The sequence below is a fragment of the Parasteatoda tepidariorum genome, chromosome 7 (genome assembly GCF_043381705.1).
Source record: "Parasteatoda tepidariorum isolate YZ-2023 chromosome 7, CAS_Ptep_4.0, whole genome shotgun sequence".
Classification (NCBI taxonomy): Eukaryota; Metazoa; Arthropoda; class Arachnida; order Araneae; family Theridiidae; genus Parasteatoda; species Parasteatoda tepidariorum.
The window spans coordinates 13,350,630-13,367,313 of NC_092210.1; the positions used below are offsets into that span (position 1 = coordinate 13,350,630).

At 29.7% G+C, this 16,684-nt stretch overlaps 2 protein-coding genes across 5 annotated transcripts in view; one reads left to right on the forward strand and one right to left on the reverse strand.

The window, feature by feature from the left end:
- Positions 1-3,497, forward strand: part of LOC107457349 (Methionyl-tRNA synthetase, mitochondrial) — a 23,747-nt gene extending 20,250 nt beyond the window's left edge. For both annotated transcript variants that reach the window (XM_021145548.3, XM_021145547.3), the window contains exon 13: positions 2,985-3,497. In XM_021145548.3, coding sequence (XP_021001207.2) covers positions 2,985-3,385 — 401 coding nt within the window. In that variant the 3' untranslated portion in view covers positions 3,386-3,497. The remainder of the gene's footprint in view (positions 1-2,984) is intronic.
- A 2,463-nt stretch (positions 3,498-5,960) lies between these two features.
- Positions 5,961-16,684, reverse strand: part of LOC107457347 (uncharacterized) — a 37,437-nt gene continuing 26,713 nt past the window's right edge. For 2 of the 3 annotated variants that reach the window (XM_016075491.4, XM_016075490.4), the window contains exon 2: positions 5,961-7,560. In XM_016075491.4, the coding sequence (XP_015930977.1) occupies positions 7,143-7,560 (418 nt within the window). In that variant the 3' untranslated portion in view covers positions 5,961-7,142. The remainder of the gene's footprint in view (positions 7,561-16,684) is intronic. The other variant, XR_001585818.3, reaches the window with a different exon arrangement.

Below are 16,684 nucleotides of genomic sequence, written 5' to 3' on the forward strand. Positions count from 1 at the left end.
GTACAAACCAGATGGAATAGCTGGTTTAAGGCAGCTTTGTTTCACGTAAATTACTTAGCTGAATATGCAGAGTTCTTCGATAAAGAGCAACAAAATAGCAGTAGTTCTTTGATCAGCACGATTTCCGAAGAATGTTGTAACGCAGAATTGAGTGAAGATTTAAGAGAGATTGAAAAATATGCATCTTTAATTTTGAATCTATTAAATTTATATGAAAAACAAAGAATAAGTTTGCATGTTATTTTTAATGAAATGTCTGATCTTGCTGAAGATTTAAAAAGCAAATCTATAACCTGCCAGCACTTGAAATCTAAAAAAGCTTTAAAATCATGCCAGGAAAAAATTCAGGCATACTTTTTTGAAGGCAATATTACAACACACAGATTTCGTCAACCAGCATCAAGCTTTTTTAAAGCATGCAGAGCTTTTGATCCTAGTCAATTCAAATACTTAGATGTTTTCCAAGAAGATGATAGTTCTTTTATTTTTAATTCTATCCCCATGTTTGAGGATGAAGAAGAGTTGAAGAACGAATTTAATGCTTACAAAGCGACAGTTAATGAACTACACGTTGTAAGTAGACAATTAATTCAGTTTTGGAAATCGAAGATGGGACGCTATCCAAAACTGTCTAAAGTGGCAATTCGATGTTTGTCAGTACCAACTAATAGTGTGGATGCCGAACGATCTTTTTCAAAATACAAAAATGTATTGAGTCATGAAAGGCGAAACATTAGCAAGAATAACCTAACCATGTATAATATTTTGTATCAAAATCCTGTACATTTAAGTAACGGCATTAATATTGCCTAAAAATAAAATTTTGTAACTTTTTTATTATTTTTAAATTGATTTTCGGTGTAAATATCAGTGCATATCTTATCCGCGAAAATTTCGCGAATTTTTAAAACTTTTGCGCGAATCACCCGCGAATTTATGTCTTTTTATCCCGCGACAAACTTGCAACCCTAATCATAACTGATGACTTTTAAAATCCCTAAAATTCGCTATTTTTAAAATATTTAGAACATTGTGCGATAATTATCATGAAATTTATACTATTTTGTAAAATCTACTGTATTTTTTCCCTATCTGTGTTGGCAGCTATGCTGTGTAATGATTTTAAAAAAATTATTCGTGGGAAAAAATGTATGAAGTATACTCTAATTAAAATAGTTTCAAATGCAAGCATTCAATAGAAAATTATTTAATTCATTTTTACTTAAATCAAAATCTTAAAGTTTGAACTCATAGTTTTTTTTAATACTAAGAAGTTAAGAAATAAAAGTATGTTATTTACTTCACCTACTGGTAAATATTACTATAACTATAAATTATTTTTGAAACATGGTAAATTTGAAAAAATGCCCTTCTTATTTTTATTATTATTAACATTTGCAATTCACTACAATGCATTTATTAAGTATTGTGTTATTTTTTGACATAGCTTTAATAATTATTGTAGCACATTATAGTCCTAAATCTCTAAATGTTAAAGTATTTGAACTTAAACTTTTGTTTTAATGACTAACCTCTAAACTCAGTGGTGCGACAAGCACTACCGTGCCCATTTCAGTTTTCTTGACCTTGGGCTTTGGGGTGCAGGAGCAGATGTTCCGGTTAGGTGGTCAGCTAAACACGAAACCCCCAGTGTTTAGTTCCCAAGTATGCTTGGTTCTCATTTATCAACCCATTAAAGGGATGAAAGGCTGAGTCATCCTTGCCCGGCCCAAGGATCGAACCCAGGACCTGTGGCACGGGAGCGCGACACGCTGCCACTCAGCCCCTGTGTGTCGTTTTAATAACAGAAAGTTTAAAACCTGCACTTGCTCTTGATCACTTTTTTAATCTTGTATTAATATTTGTTTGGATTAATTTGCCTTACATACTTTTATTTAATTATTTTTTTATTTGCAGTTGAATTTAAAAAATAATTATGAATGTACCAGCCATCTATGTTACTTTCATTCAAATAAGATCTAAGTAGACGATAAATTTCTACAGCTTCATGTTATTTATGTTAACTCCGAATATTGTTTTGTTTGTTTGAGGCCAGCTTTTTTTAAATAAAAAAATCCTGACATGAAATGATTAAAGCTGATGATTAAAAATTTATTTTCAAAGACTGGTTCATAATTTAATATTGCAAACTCTGCTAGATTTGGCCAGTTTCTTCTAGTATAACTCATATTAATTACTCCCTGTCGTTTATACAGCAGCTTCAATCCAATTTGAATTAATAAAAAAACTTAGTTATTCCATACTTTACACAGTTCCTTATAATTAAAAAAGTTTCGGAAAAAAATTCGGATTCATATTCTGGAGTTTGCCACTTTCTCCTCATTTAATTAAGAAATCAAAGTTATTTTATAATTTAGGAGATTCTGTATGTTTAAAAAGTTCCTGAAAAAAAAAACCTACTAAAAAATTTTCAATTAATGCTCTACTAGATTTTACCACTTTCTTCTAATTTAATGAAAAAACAATTCTGGTTTTTGTATATTTTAAAATTATTTTCTAATGAAAAGATGATTGAAAAAAATTAATCGAAAAAATAGTAACTTAAGTCATTGCTTCCTTGAACATTTAAATAAGTACTACAGCTAAATAATGTTTGAAGTAAGCCGCATTTTATTATAGAAAATTTTCTATTTTTAATTTGTTATCAATTAGAGCTCTTTATTTTTAAATTAAATAATATATAAAAACTATCAAAAATAAATAAATAAAACATCTATTACTATTCAAAAATATTGCTGTTAATTTAAATCTATTGTTATTAGTGTGTGCACTTTTTGTATTTAAATAAATATAAAAAATCCTCAAAATTAAGACATTTGAAATATTTTAGATATTTTGAAACATTTAGAATGAAATTTTATTATGAATGACTATTAAATCTACTCAATGTTTTCCTTTTCACATTGTTAGCTGATAAATTAATATATTTTCTTGCTGTTCAATTATACATAATTTTTTTCCAGGTCAAGTCCAGGAGCATTTCTTGGGTGGATACTTTTATAAAGGCTTGGATTGCATCATTGAGTGCCTGAGAGACACAAATGCATTTATGCAGTTTAACAAACCTTGGGAACTAGCTAAGCAAAATGATGATGTGAGCAAGAAAAGACTATCAACTATTTTGCATGTTGTCTTAGAAACATTACGTATTTGTGGTATTTTACTTCAGCCCATTATACCAACGCTATCATCTAAACTTTTAGATAAACTACAAATCTCTAATAGCGAAAGAACTTGGAAGAATATTTGTTGTTTTCCATCATATTATAATGTTCCGAATTCTTTAGAGGGAAGACCACTTGGACATATCCAGCTCCCTCTATATGGTCGAAAAATTGCATCATACAAAACTTCTGGAACATGACCTTGTTGTCATATAGGTTATCAAAATTTTTTGTAGTTTTTATTATTTTGGTTAAATCAAAGTGAGAAATTGATATTTCTGCTAACCTTAAAAATAAATTCCTAGTTCTTGAGGAAGTGTTTTTTATTTATGATCACATTATATTAATTACCATCTGATCGATGAATGTATCCTTCGAAACAATGGCTCCCAGCCATCTTGTTTCATCTTATTCATTATTCTATTTTTAATCGATCAGTAACAGGCCTCTACATTTAATTTAGATAAAACCTCACCCATTTCCTGTTTTAACTCTTTAACCATTTAATTCTAACAAATATTCATCACCTGATATGATCCAAGCTTTCCATTTTTGGACAATAATTATCTTTTATCCCTAATTATCTTTTAAATTCAAAATTTAATTCTTAATGCGCTAAACCCAAACCAGTAAAATGTTATTACACATTGCAGTGCCAGTTGGCATCATATTGACCAGCCAATTTTCAAAGTGTTTCACTAAATTTGAAGACTAGATTCCTTTGGCAGTGGTAACCTAGTGTTTAGAGCATCGACTTCGTCTGGGGGATCCTCAAAGCTGCTAAGACCCGTCCAGTACATGCTCCTAAAATAAGTGGAATCAAAATTCTTATGGTCAGTCACTGAGCAGTGCCATGAGTACAGAGATCTGGAAGAAATTTCCGTCCCCTTCAGATATATGTCTAAATTGTGGAATTAACCTCATTGATGAATGATGCCTGCGATCTATCTGAAGGGTTCTGACCCAAATTGCAATTCTCAATGTATATAAAAGCATCACATTTTAAAACAAAAAAAGTTTGCTAAAAGTTTTTAACACAATAATTTACTAAGAAAGTTTTTTTAAGTTTTTAATACATATTTTTGTCTTTAAGCTAATTATATATCGTTAAGTTATAATACAGTATATAACTATAACACACTGTATTATTGTTGTTTATATTCATAAAAATTAGCATAAAATATATTTAATATGGTTTATTTCATTATTTAAAAGCAGGGTTCGTTGATTTAAATCAGCTTGATTTAAATCGAATGATTTTTTTAAAAAAATCATTGATTTAAATCAACTGATTTATATATATTGATTTTAAAAGTTAAAAAACAGTGTTTTAAATTACTGATACTTTTATTATTTTCTTTTCTTAGTTTTAAAATTATTTTTAAGTAAATTGCTGTGTTAATTAATTTTAGTTAACGAAATTACTCTCTTTCTTGGTGTGTGTTAAATTCCAACACATTTGAAATTATATTTTTAAAAATCTTTTGATTCTCAGGGATGAGATTCTTCCGCGGATTTCCGCTTTTTTTCAGATTTTTCCATTTTTTCCGCTAATTTCCTCTGAAATTGTTTTTTGCCCAAGTTAAAATGTTTTATGAGGAATTTAATTTTCCGCGGAGGGAAATTGTTGAAGTCCCTTTTCCTCCCTCTGAAGTTTCTCTAAAAATCATTTCCTTGGGATAAAACTGGTTGACCTTTATACAGGGATGAGATTTTTTTTGTCTCTCGAATTTCAGCCTTTTTATCAAAAACTCCGATTCTCTAAAAGTTTCGTTTTTTTAAATAAATATCCCGTTTTTTTTAAATTCAGTCATTGAAGTAAAATAATTATATTTATTTACGATTTTCAAAGATAAACAGAAAATTCAATCTACGCCCTAGCTGCTAACCCTTCCGCATTTTTACTTATTTTAGCTATTTTCTCCGATTTCACGCANTTTTGATGAATGACTACATTTATAAGCACAATCTGTTACATTTATTTCGTCATATTAAAAATAAAGAGAAGAAAAAACAATTTTAAATTAAAATTATGGTTTGCTAATTGAAACTTTAATTTAATAGTTAAAGAGTCTGTCCAAGCCAAATTTGCTACTGCTTAGGGCACGTTCACAAATTCAACTTTGGAAATCAACAAAGGAAAAACAATAGTTTCACAAAATACTTTTTTTTTAAATTTTATTTTTGTGTTTCGTAAGAAACGAATAAATCCATATTTTTGTGTTGATTTTTTAATATTATTTTTAATTCTCACAAATTATGTCTAAATTTTCACAAAATAAATACCTCTCAGAAAAATCTAGACAGACCACTTTCATTAAATTCTCTATTTCATCTAGTCTTCAAATTTCAATTATGCATTTGTTACAAAATGGTTGCTATGCAAAGCTATGTATTGTAATGAAAAATTATATTAGTAAGTTAGAGCTTTCAAAATATTCTTATAATATTGTTTTAATATTAATTAAATTTTGATTAAACATTTATAAAGTATTTTTAATCATAAATTAAAGTTCTTACAATGTGTTTGAATAAAAATCAAAAAAATCCGATTTAAATCAAAAAAATCTGATTTTTTTTTTTAAAAAATCAAAAAAATCACGAACCTTGTTTAAAAGTTAGATAAAATGTTAGGCTGACATGGTGTTTTTTAAGTTTGCTTGAAGCAGCTTAAGAATATTTCAAAAATTTGATCTAATAGTGCTTCATAAATTTTTGGAATTCCATTATCCATTATCCCCCCCCCTTTATTTATTTTTATGCAAAAACTAAATATCATTTGTAGAAGACATTTATTCATAATAATTCAAAGCAATACTCGTACAATTTTTTTAACAAGGTGCATTGGATGAAATTCATTCTCTTTCAACATATTTACAAATATTCTAAATGCAATCCATTTTTTATAATATACATGTTTCACTCGTGGTAGAAACATAAATAATCACAAATTCTTTCATTCCTTTAACTCTAGTTGTGATAAGGAATTGATATATTTTGTTTTTATTGCAAGTGAATAAAAAAATAATTTTTTTAAGTACATCTAATATGTTTATACAGGTTATTTTAAGTCAATGTTATTACAAATAATGGATAATTATTTTCAAGTATAATTTTTACTTCTAAAATAAAATTTTAAAGAAAAACACTCTTTTTACACCCAAACAAGGTACCTCGGAAGTTAAAGCTCTAGTATTTCGATATCCCCTACATGATGGTGTTATTATTAATACCCAACTGTATTATTATTTATAAGTTATTCTGGAGGTGAAATAACTTTTTAAGCATTTTCTGAGTTCATCAGTGTATTTATATAATTTTCAGTAACCTTTTGCAGAATTTCCCAAAGAAGAAAGCAATTAAAACCAATACCATGAGACTAATGTTCTAAATTGAAGGAGTGGCGTGCAAAGGCATTTGGATGCGCTTGGCAACCTTATTAATTAATGATTATATTAGATGCTCTTGAATTGAGGAGTGTAATCATTGCCGGGAGAATCTATTTTAATCTAGCAAAAAGCATTTTAAAAACAAATCTAAATTCATATTTATAATTTGTATAAAAGATATCTATTGTTATCTATTCTAAGGTAAAAATTTTAAAATTAGCAATAAAATAATATTAATTTAAATTTATTATTTCTGAAAATTAAAAAGTTTTATCCTTTTTGAAATATATTGCTTGAGCCAAATAATTACCTTCAAAGTAATAATTTCATTCTAAAATGTATAATAAATTTAAATTTCTAGCCTCCTTAATTGTTGATTGGGTGCACTCTTTGTCCAAGATGCCCTGGGCCGCAACTCCCCTCTCTGCATGCCACTAAATTGAACATTAATCGAAGCCTTCACTCAAACTGCTTTGATTTCAAGAAAGAAATTCAAGCTTCACTCCTTATTTAGGAACTCTGAGGTTTAAAACACTATATACATATACAATTACTCAACTGCTTGTGCTCAGGTTATGTTCGTAAATGAGCGTATCCCATATAGTACCAGAGTCATAACCACTGCTGCCATTCCACCTAACAAAATATACATAACCCTTGTATAACATCGGAATATCTGTTCTTCTTCCGATGGGGTCAGTTGCTTTTCTGCTAATTTAGGTGTTTTTGACGGTCCACTAAATGAATGAGATCTCGATCTAGTTGGTATACCAAGGCAGTTGGGACTGCCTGGGTAAAGTGACTGTGATCGCTGTCGGTTGACTCCCAAAGAATCTCTATGGCCACATGTAGCTCCCAGCACTTGAAGTCGAAGGGATGAATTTGGAGACAGTCCATTTTGCATTTGAATTTTTTCCCTTGTTGCTGAGGAGCGTCTGTGGTACAGACGCATAGCCATCCTGGTTTTCACTCCATGCACTCTAAACCTAAAAGATTGAAAAGAATCACTGTTATGTAATTGAATAGATTAGTTTAAAAAAACATGATAGATTACATTTTGTTATGAATTAAAGCATTCACGCTCCATCCTGTTGTGGACCAGATATTAAGGCTTTACAATTTCGTGAACAATGGTAGAAATGCGGCCTACATTGCACACTATCCAAATTCACTTCCCAGACAAGCTGTTATTCATTGATCTGAAGCTGGATAGGCTTCCAGCCCTTCACAATTGCAGCTGAGTGCCTAAACCACTGAGTTATCAAGATTCAATGACCATTGGAAAACTTTATAATTTCCAAAAGAGGAAAGATGAATAGAATAATGCAAGACTATATGAAATGAAATTTTGTAAAAAAAGTAAAGCATTCTGATAACATCCTACTGTTGGCCAGGAGTTCATTGAGTTGAAGTTTCCACAATTTCAAGACCAATGGTTTTATGGTAGCAATTTGCTCAGCACTGCGCACTGTGCGCCTTTTCTTAACTGGCAAACTGGGACTCTTCGATTTTATGCTGGGTTAACTTTAATCTGCCCCCGGATAGAACTGCAGCCCTTCACATTGACAAGTGCTTTTGCCGCTGTGCCATCAATACTCGAAGACATTCTCAAAACCCTTTAATTTCCAATTATAAAATCAATGTTAACAAATATAGATATTTTATTATAGTTTAATTTAAACACAAAGCATTATTTTTTGTGAATGAGGTGGTTTTTCACTGTGAAAAGCATGTTTTATATGCAGCTTCTTTTTTCATTTCATTCTAAGACATGTTTCTCAAAATTATTGGCATATTCATTCATGCATTATTTATCTACAGTATCCTTTTCTGATAAGAAATGCAGCTATTTATTTTCAAGTTTGTTAAAATCTCACTACTGTAATTGGAGTTGTAAATAACTGGAACATGATGTGCGAATTTCAGGTGGTGAAAAAGATTCTGAAGAGTATTTTTATATATTTTACATTATCACGTTTTACCAAGATGTACCATTATTGCAAAGGAGGCTATTTTAGTTATAGATTAACATAGATGCTTATTTGTTTAAAATCTGATTATGCACATGAAATACATGGAAAGAGCCGCGATGGCTCAGGGGATAGAGCGTTTGCCTTCCAATTAGGTGAACCGGGTTTGAATCCCAGCGGTGGCTGGTCGATACGAATTCCACATCCGACTTGCACTGACCACAGTGTTGTCATAAAATATCCTCAGTAGTAGACGGATCATGTCTTAGAGTCCTCTTGCCATCTGGTTAACCGTGGGAGGTTCTCGTGATCTTCCTCCCCTTGTAACGCAAATGCAGGTTAGTTCCATCAAAAAGTCCTCCACAAAGCAAATTTCTCCCAATACTTAATCCAGGAGTTCCCTTGTCCTCTAGATTGGGTTCAAAATTACAAGGCTACGTAGTTGAACATTAGTAGTCGTAAACCCGATAATTGGGTCGACGGTTATAAAATGAAATACAGAGAAAATATAAATTTTCATAAGTAATTAGGAAAACTTTTCGCATCATTTGTGTCATAGCCGCTTCTTAAATCAGTATCCTTTCAGAAATTTCTATGGAACACTACACTCTCCTTGCAAAATTTTTGTCCCACGTGATTACGAGAAATTGCCTGCCCTTCTCTATTGTGTGAAGTAAAAGTTTCTTATATCTAGTGTCTGGGTATCATTCATCATCATGGGAGATTTGAATAAAAGTTATTATAGCCCTACTTGGCACTTTTATCAAGTTATTTTTGATGATATATGCCAGCTGAACAGTTAATTTTTTGCTTAAAGTTTATTTGCTAAAAAATTATTTATAGTGAAAATCTTTGCAGATGCACTAATAAGAAAATTATATTTTAATATTTTAAAAACTAATTAATAAATAACTGATAATTTTTTGTTGCATTTATACTAATACTTGATCTTGAATAATTCAGGTGTGGGGATTTCAAATATGAAATTAGTTTTGCTCCTAAAGCTACATATTTTATCTATACAATATATGACAAGTTTAGTCTATTTTCGGTCAATGTGTACATGCTTAAAAAAGTTACGAGGGGTGGCGTAGATGTTGTGACAAACTTCTTGATGTTGTAACTGAAATTTCCTATGCAAACTTTTCGTGATAATGTGCTCTAACTCCCTAATAGTCACAGTATTTAATACAACCCTCTGTTTTGAAATTTGCACTTTTTGACAAAAAAAAAAAAGACTAAAAATGTCATTTAAAAAAAACTAGCATAGAGAAAGAAACTTATTGCAAGTTTAAAATCAGCGATGTGAAAATATTCAAAATCTGTTTAAAAAAATCTCATGCAACAGAAAATGAAAAGAAAAAAAAATTTGATCCCCAGTGTATTTCGAGAAACTTTTGGCCAGTCCGTGTTTCTTGGCTCTAGGAAAGAAATTGGAAGAAAAGAAACTGGCTAAATACTACTACCAAGGAAACTTTTATGACAAGCACTGTTTATGCTTTTTCTAATATTAATTAAACCATACCAATTTATCATTGTTTAAATAACAATGAAATGAAATATAAGATATTGACAAAAAATTGAAATATCGAAATTCCAGAAAAAAGCTTTCAATTACTGAATATAAAATGGGATTTGTAGAGTAACTTTGCCAAGTGTAGTGACCAAATTCACTATGTCAAGCTGCTTCTCTTTTCGACAATTTTGAAGCTGTTAAAACTCTTGAACATAAAGGGACTCAAATTCTAAAATCGCTATCTAATGTGGGTAACTTTGTTTGTCAGCAAACGAACTCTTACAAACCTTGAATGTTTTGTTTGATCTATATTAATGTTAGATCAAATATGAAATTATCTATTGCTTGATCTATATTAATACAAGATTAAACAATAGATACAGTTTCGTCAAAAGATAACGACAAGGTGAAAAAATATTGTAAAAAAAACCAATTAAAATCGTGAATTTTTTTGTAAAAGTATGAAAAGTTAAACAATAATTAATTAAAATTCCGAGGTATTTTTTCAAATATGTGCAGGTTTTGTTTTCCTCTAGTCCCTTATAGTAATAAGCGTGTAAATACCTCCCATTATACCATATATCAATTGTCTCATACGATACGTCTTATTTTGACGGCTTTCTGCGTGCTGCTTAGAAAACCGGGTATTATTCTTACTAAGTTTTGAGTTAGCTACAAAGTTCTCCAACAGATGGTGCTCCTTGTGAGATAAATTATTAAATAATGTTTTTAAAATAAGAATCATTTGTAGCAATAAGGTGGAACAATTTGAGAACAAAATAAATATACTACTGTGAAAGTGGTTTAATTAGAATGGTTGCAAAAAACTGTGTAACATTATTAGAATGGTTGCAAAAAACATTTATCCTCTCAACTTCGCGGTCTGTCGAAAAACTTAACAAATAATTTTGTACATTTCTCTTTTCTTTCATTTTTTGAATTGATTTTTTTGAATTGTGGATTAGTTTTGAGTCATTAGTATTTTTTCGAAATTAAAATTTTTTTTATTCTCAAGAATAAATGGCATTTTTTTTAATTGGATTTAGTGCATATCGCTGATAGTCAATTGCCGACACAGTTTCGATGAAATAGCCGTGTCAACGAAGTGATCGTGTTGATGTTAGCTGTCTGCAAAGTAAGTTCTCAACGAAGTGATCGTGTCGGCAAAATGATACAATTTATCGGTGAAGTGATTTGTCGGCGATATGAACACCGCCCTCCAAACAGCATTTTATGATTGAATTGTTCTCTGTGAGTGTTTTCTATTCTAATAGGAATAATGAAAAATATTCGCTGGAGTCGGCTTCCAATTTCGTTGAACTTTAGGCACGATATTTTGTGAGACATGAAAATGAAAACATGCAAAGTGTTTAAAAAACAGTAACTATTCATTGTTTTTTCAAAGATTACTTTTAGGTAAAGAAGAGTTAAGTGATTTCAAAAACGGTTTATAAATATTTTAAAATTAATTATTTCAAAAGTCCGCTGTTTTTCTCAAAAAATTATAATTCAATTTTTATTTATTTATTTTTTTTGGAATTATTGTTTTTTTTTTCTAATTCCTATTACGTTTATACAACTAAAACTATACATTGAAAAATGCTTTCAATTTCATTGATCCCCTGGCGCTATGCTTAAGAATATACAGCTTAAAAGCTTTTTTTCGATTTAAAGCCAGCAACAATCTCTTTCGTTCAACTTCCCTCTTTCTAAAAATGTTAGAAATAATCCAATTTCCCTAATCCTCAATGGAGAGAACATTTTACATTCCAAGTACGCAGTTATCTGAAATCTCAAAGTTTGGGCTCGATTGTACATTTTCAGTAACTCGTATTTCGATGGAAATTTATTTAATTTAGAAAGGTGTCAAATTTCTTTCAGCTATTGAAATTAAATTTTTTTCTTCTTATTTTAGGTAGCATTGATTTAATATTGTGAATTCACTCCTATTGTTAAATATTTAAAAAGCTTTCAAAATATCATTTTCACAAAACAATAAAAGTTAGTACATCAAGTAAATTTATGCGAACTTTTCTTAGAAAATAAATACACTTTGATTTTTGTTATCGTTTGAATATTATGAATATCGTTTGAATATTATTATTTTTCAAGATTAAGATTTTATTATCGTTTGAATATTATGTACAGTGAACAAAATAATAATAATCACTGGAATTAACTTTTGTTGTAAGGATAGGATTCCAAGAAGGGTCAATAACCAAATCTACAGAAAAAAAAGGTATGTTTATCCAATCCTTTTCTCTTAATTCATATTTAACGCTAATAAATTAGCATATTTGGGATCAATAAATTTGAGACTTAGATCTCGAAAATCCGATGGTTAGAACAGAAATTATTCCTTGTGTTATCTTTTTTTTTTTTTGCTGGGGAGGGGGGCGAATGCATAATTTTCGTCTTCTTTGAGATGAAATTTCAAGCTTGAAAATATATGAATATAATCAAATCATTATTTTGTTTTTATTATTAGTCTAGTCCTTATTAACTGTTTTTAATTTTTTGTATAAGTAGTCAATTTTTTTTAACTATTTCAATATCCTACTTTTTGAATTAACAAACATATAGTTTGTAAATTTCCAAAGAAAATAAATAAATTATACTAATTTTTAAATTTTTTTTTTTTTTTTTTTTTTTGCAAAGTAAATTTTAGAGTTACATATTTCGATAAAAAAAAAGAAAGAAAGGGAAAGAAAACTAGACTTCCAACAAAAATCAAATTCTTGCGTATCAAAATAAGACAGAAATCTTTTATTTGTAACATATTCCTTAGCTTATATGAAGTTTAAAATTAAAAAGAATCAATTGTATGAAATAAAATTTAAAATGCGTCAACTCGTGATATTGCTAACAAGCGCTGCCTTTTCTTAAGTCAATCAATAAAAGTTCCCTTGTGAATAAAAATACATTCAATTGAGTTGTCACCACAGGGAAATAAAGCAGATATTTTAACTTTATTGTATCGTCTTTGAAGATTGAAATACAAGGAAAGTTATTTTAAAACAGCATCAAAATAGTGTTAATCATTTTTTGTCGTAAATATTTTAACTTTTTTGTTTTACATTTTCACACACTCATATGATTTATACCATTAGAAAACTCTATTTATCACGGATAAAAACGTTCTTTAATTTGACTTAAACAAAAGCAGCTGGCCGAAATTTTTAAGTTTTAGCTTTATATTTGTAGACTATTTTATACAAAGTGTTCGAATAAACATCTTTAATATATATTTTTAGAACGCTTGTCAAAAAAGTACACACGGATAGCGAAATGAATATATAAATAAAAATAAAAAAAACTAAAAATCTAATAAATCACTACTTAGGAAAACAGAACTGAAAAAATTCAAAATTAGTTGGATTGCAGGATAATATAATTAAAGTGTAAGTATAGCTAAAGTGAGGATAATTCTGTAATAATTAAAGTTTTCCTAGTTCTTTCAACCCCTTTCTATTTCTTCCAGCTATCAAACACGTTTCGCTATTCCTTAGCTCGATTTCCTCAGTAGTTATTTGACGGAGATTTCGTTTTTTTATCGTTTAAATATTTATTTGCGCTCCTAGTGTAAATCAATTTTTTTCATTTTTGATATAAAAAATTTTTTTATTACCTCGCCAAAGTAGCCCTTTGACGCAGATGGCACGCTGGTAATATATACACCAAAGAGCCATTACATTATGACCACCCTGCTAATAACATGTAGACCACCTTTAGCCCTCAAAACTGCTAGCACCCGCCGTGACATTGATTCCACAACGTGCTGATAGGTAGTCTGAGGTAAATGGTACCAAGCGCTCACCAACTGGTCCTGCAATTCCCTCACATTGCGAGGGGAAAAGCGTGGCAGCACGAATTTGGTTTTCCAAGTAGGACCACAAATGCTCTATTGGATTAAGGTCAGTTGAATTTGGGGACTAAGACATGACTTGAAAGTCACTGGAATGTTCCTCGAATCAATCCATGATGATTCGACCCTTATGACATGCTGCATTATCCTGTTGGTAAACACCATCCCCCGCAGGAAAAACTGTTGCCATGAATGGGTGAACCTGGTCTGCAACTATGTTCAAGTAGCTTACAGACGTCAGGGATTGTTCTATGAGGATTATGGGTTCTAATGTGCCCCATGAAAACATTGTTCCTGGGCGAGAAACCACGAAAACCTATATATATATATATTAGAACTAAAAAATTCTGCTAGATCATCGGAATTATATTTGTACTAAAATATAAAATCCAGAAAAAAAAATAGTTAAAAAAAAACTTTTTTTATTAATATTCAAAAATATCAATAATTGATTTTGTAAATTAAAGAAACTTCTATGAAGAATAACTTTCTTTTAAATTTAAATAAGTGCAAATTTGAAAAATAATTGTTTGGAAGTGAGTTGTGTTTGGAATATTAACGCAGAAAAAGACATCGGTGTGTTTCGTGATGCTTTTCCTAACCATAAATTATTAAAATGCTAAACATATTATATTTTACTTATTTTGTCTAAAATTATTACAAAATAGTGAAAAATTTATTTAGTGAAAATTCTGCATGAAAGAGATAAGGGCAGCCATCTCTTAACACCATAATTTTAATGATGTTTATAATGTTACTTTATAATTATGGTGTTCTACTTACTTTATAATTATGATGCTATTTAATTATTTTTCCTTATTAATGAACACCATAATAATAATGTCATTTCACTTATACTATAATTATGGGGTAATATAATATTTTTCATAGAAAATATTAATCTATAACGGTAGGAAATATATTAGCGTATTTATTATGGAATTTTTTAAATCCCAAGTTCTAAATTCTTAAAATGATTTAAATTTATTTCACTGGTAAAAAAATAAAAATATTTTACGTCATCGTGCAAAGGCTTTTTCTTCGGTGGAAAAAAATCTTAGCTGCATCTTTTTATTCAAAAGCAACGACGAAACAGCCAGCTGACGTCACATTAAAATTATTTCGTGATTATTTATTGATGTATGCGCGAGCTTAGATATTGCGCTCACTCACGCTTTTCAGCATAACTTGTAAATGTGTCATTTTTGCGAAGAAGGAAAAAAAACCATGCCCTTGCGTTGGAAGACGGTATTCTTATTATCACAGGCCACATGAAATACGCAAGTTTATGGAGAGTCGTGGTTTCATTGTGGTTTATTTCAATTGCTAATGGTGCTATATTGCATTTTTATGAACACAAGAGATTTAAACAGCTTTATAAAAAGGACATATTTGCGCTATGCAATAGTCTGTAAAGAAGTCAGTATTCTTTTAGATTTTTCCGAATCTTAAGAAATTTTAGAATTTCCATTTAACACCGAGAATATACAGTGCCTGGCCAAATTATTAGACGTACTATAAGATTCTTTGTAAAATCTTAATTATCAGGTGATACTACACAGCTTTATTGTTTTTTACGCGGCTGAAACCGGTTTACACTTGTTAACGTTCGTGTATCAATTGGTTAACATTTAAAATAATACGTTTAAAATAAGTGCAAATAGGAAGTATCTCTATAAATATTTCTCTTACACGGCGACAAAAAAAGGCCTCATTACAGCTCCCCGAATGGCAATGCTAGAAAATTGACCAATGATTGCAGCCAAAAATGTCACATGCCAAATCTAGCTGAGATGGCTCAACACATATATCACGAATTTATTTGTCTTACTAGAATTTATTTGTTTATGCAGGTTTTTCCATTGCAATTCACTTATTTCAATTTTTAATACACTTAATTATAGCCAAAATTTTAANGCCTGCTTACCTCATTGCTCAACGATATCAGTTTTAGAAATTTTATCTTAAGATTTTATACTATAGCTCATTTCTAATAGGTTTAACGAATTACATGTATTTACTAAAAAGATGTAATTTTTTATTTAAAAAAAAGTTGTATATGGATTTGAATGATTGTTTTGAATTCTTAGAATTTTGTGCATTTGCAATGTACCTAAGTTAGTAGCGAGCGAAGCAAACCATATAAGATTGCGTAGCAATTTTCGGGGGTTAGCGAGCAGGGGTCGCAGCCCACTAGTATAAAAAATATCCTGAATAAAAACCCATCACATGTATGTTTAAATATAAAAGTAGTGCATATAAACAGGTGCAAAACGTGTAATTATTAAACCACTACAGTGCATCTAATAATCTGGTCTAATTATTACAATATACTAATATAATATCTGATGTAATGAATATTCTATATTTATATAATATATAGTCTAATTTATTTAATCGTCGAATTTATATTATGTATCGTCTAATTTAACCAATTGATACACTAACGTTAGCAAGTGCAAACCGGTTTCAGTCACGTAAAAACAATAAATCTCTATAGTATCGCCTGATGATTAAGATTTGTCATAGAATCTTATAGTACGTCTAATATTTTGGCCAGGTACTGTATGCAAATAATATTGAAATACTTTTATTATAAAAAAAAGTATATTTATGTAGAAAAAATACAGATGATTCCCATTGTTTTCCGAATTAACAAAATATTTTTACTCAAAAGTATAATAATGAATATACATTTTACTAGTCGCTTCCAGTGATCGGCTAGTCCATCTTTTTCAATAAACACAATTTCACGCATT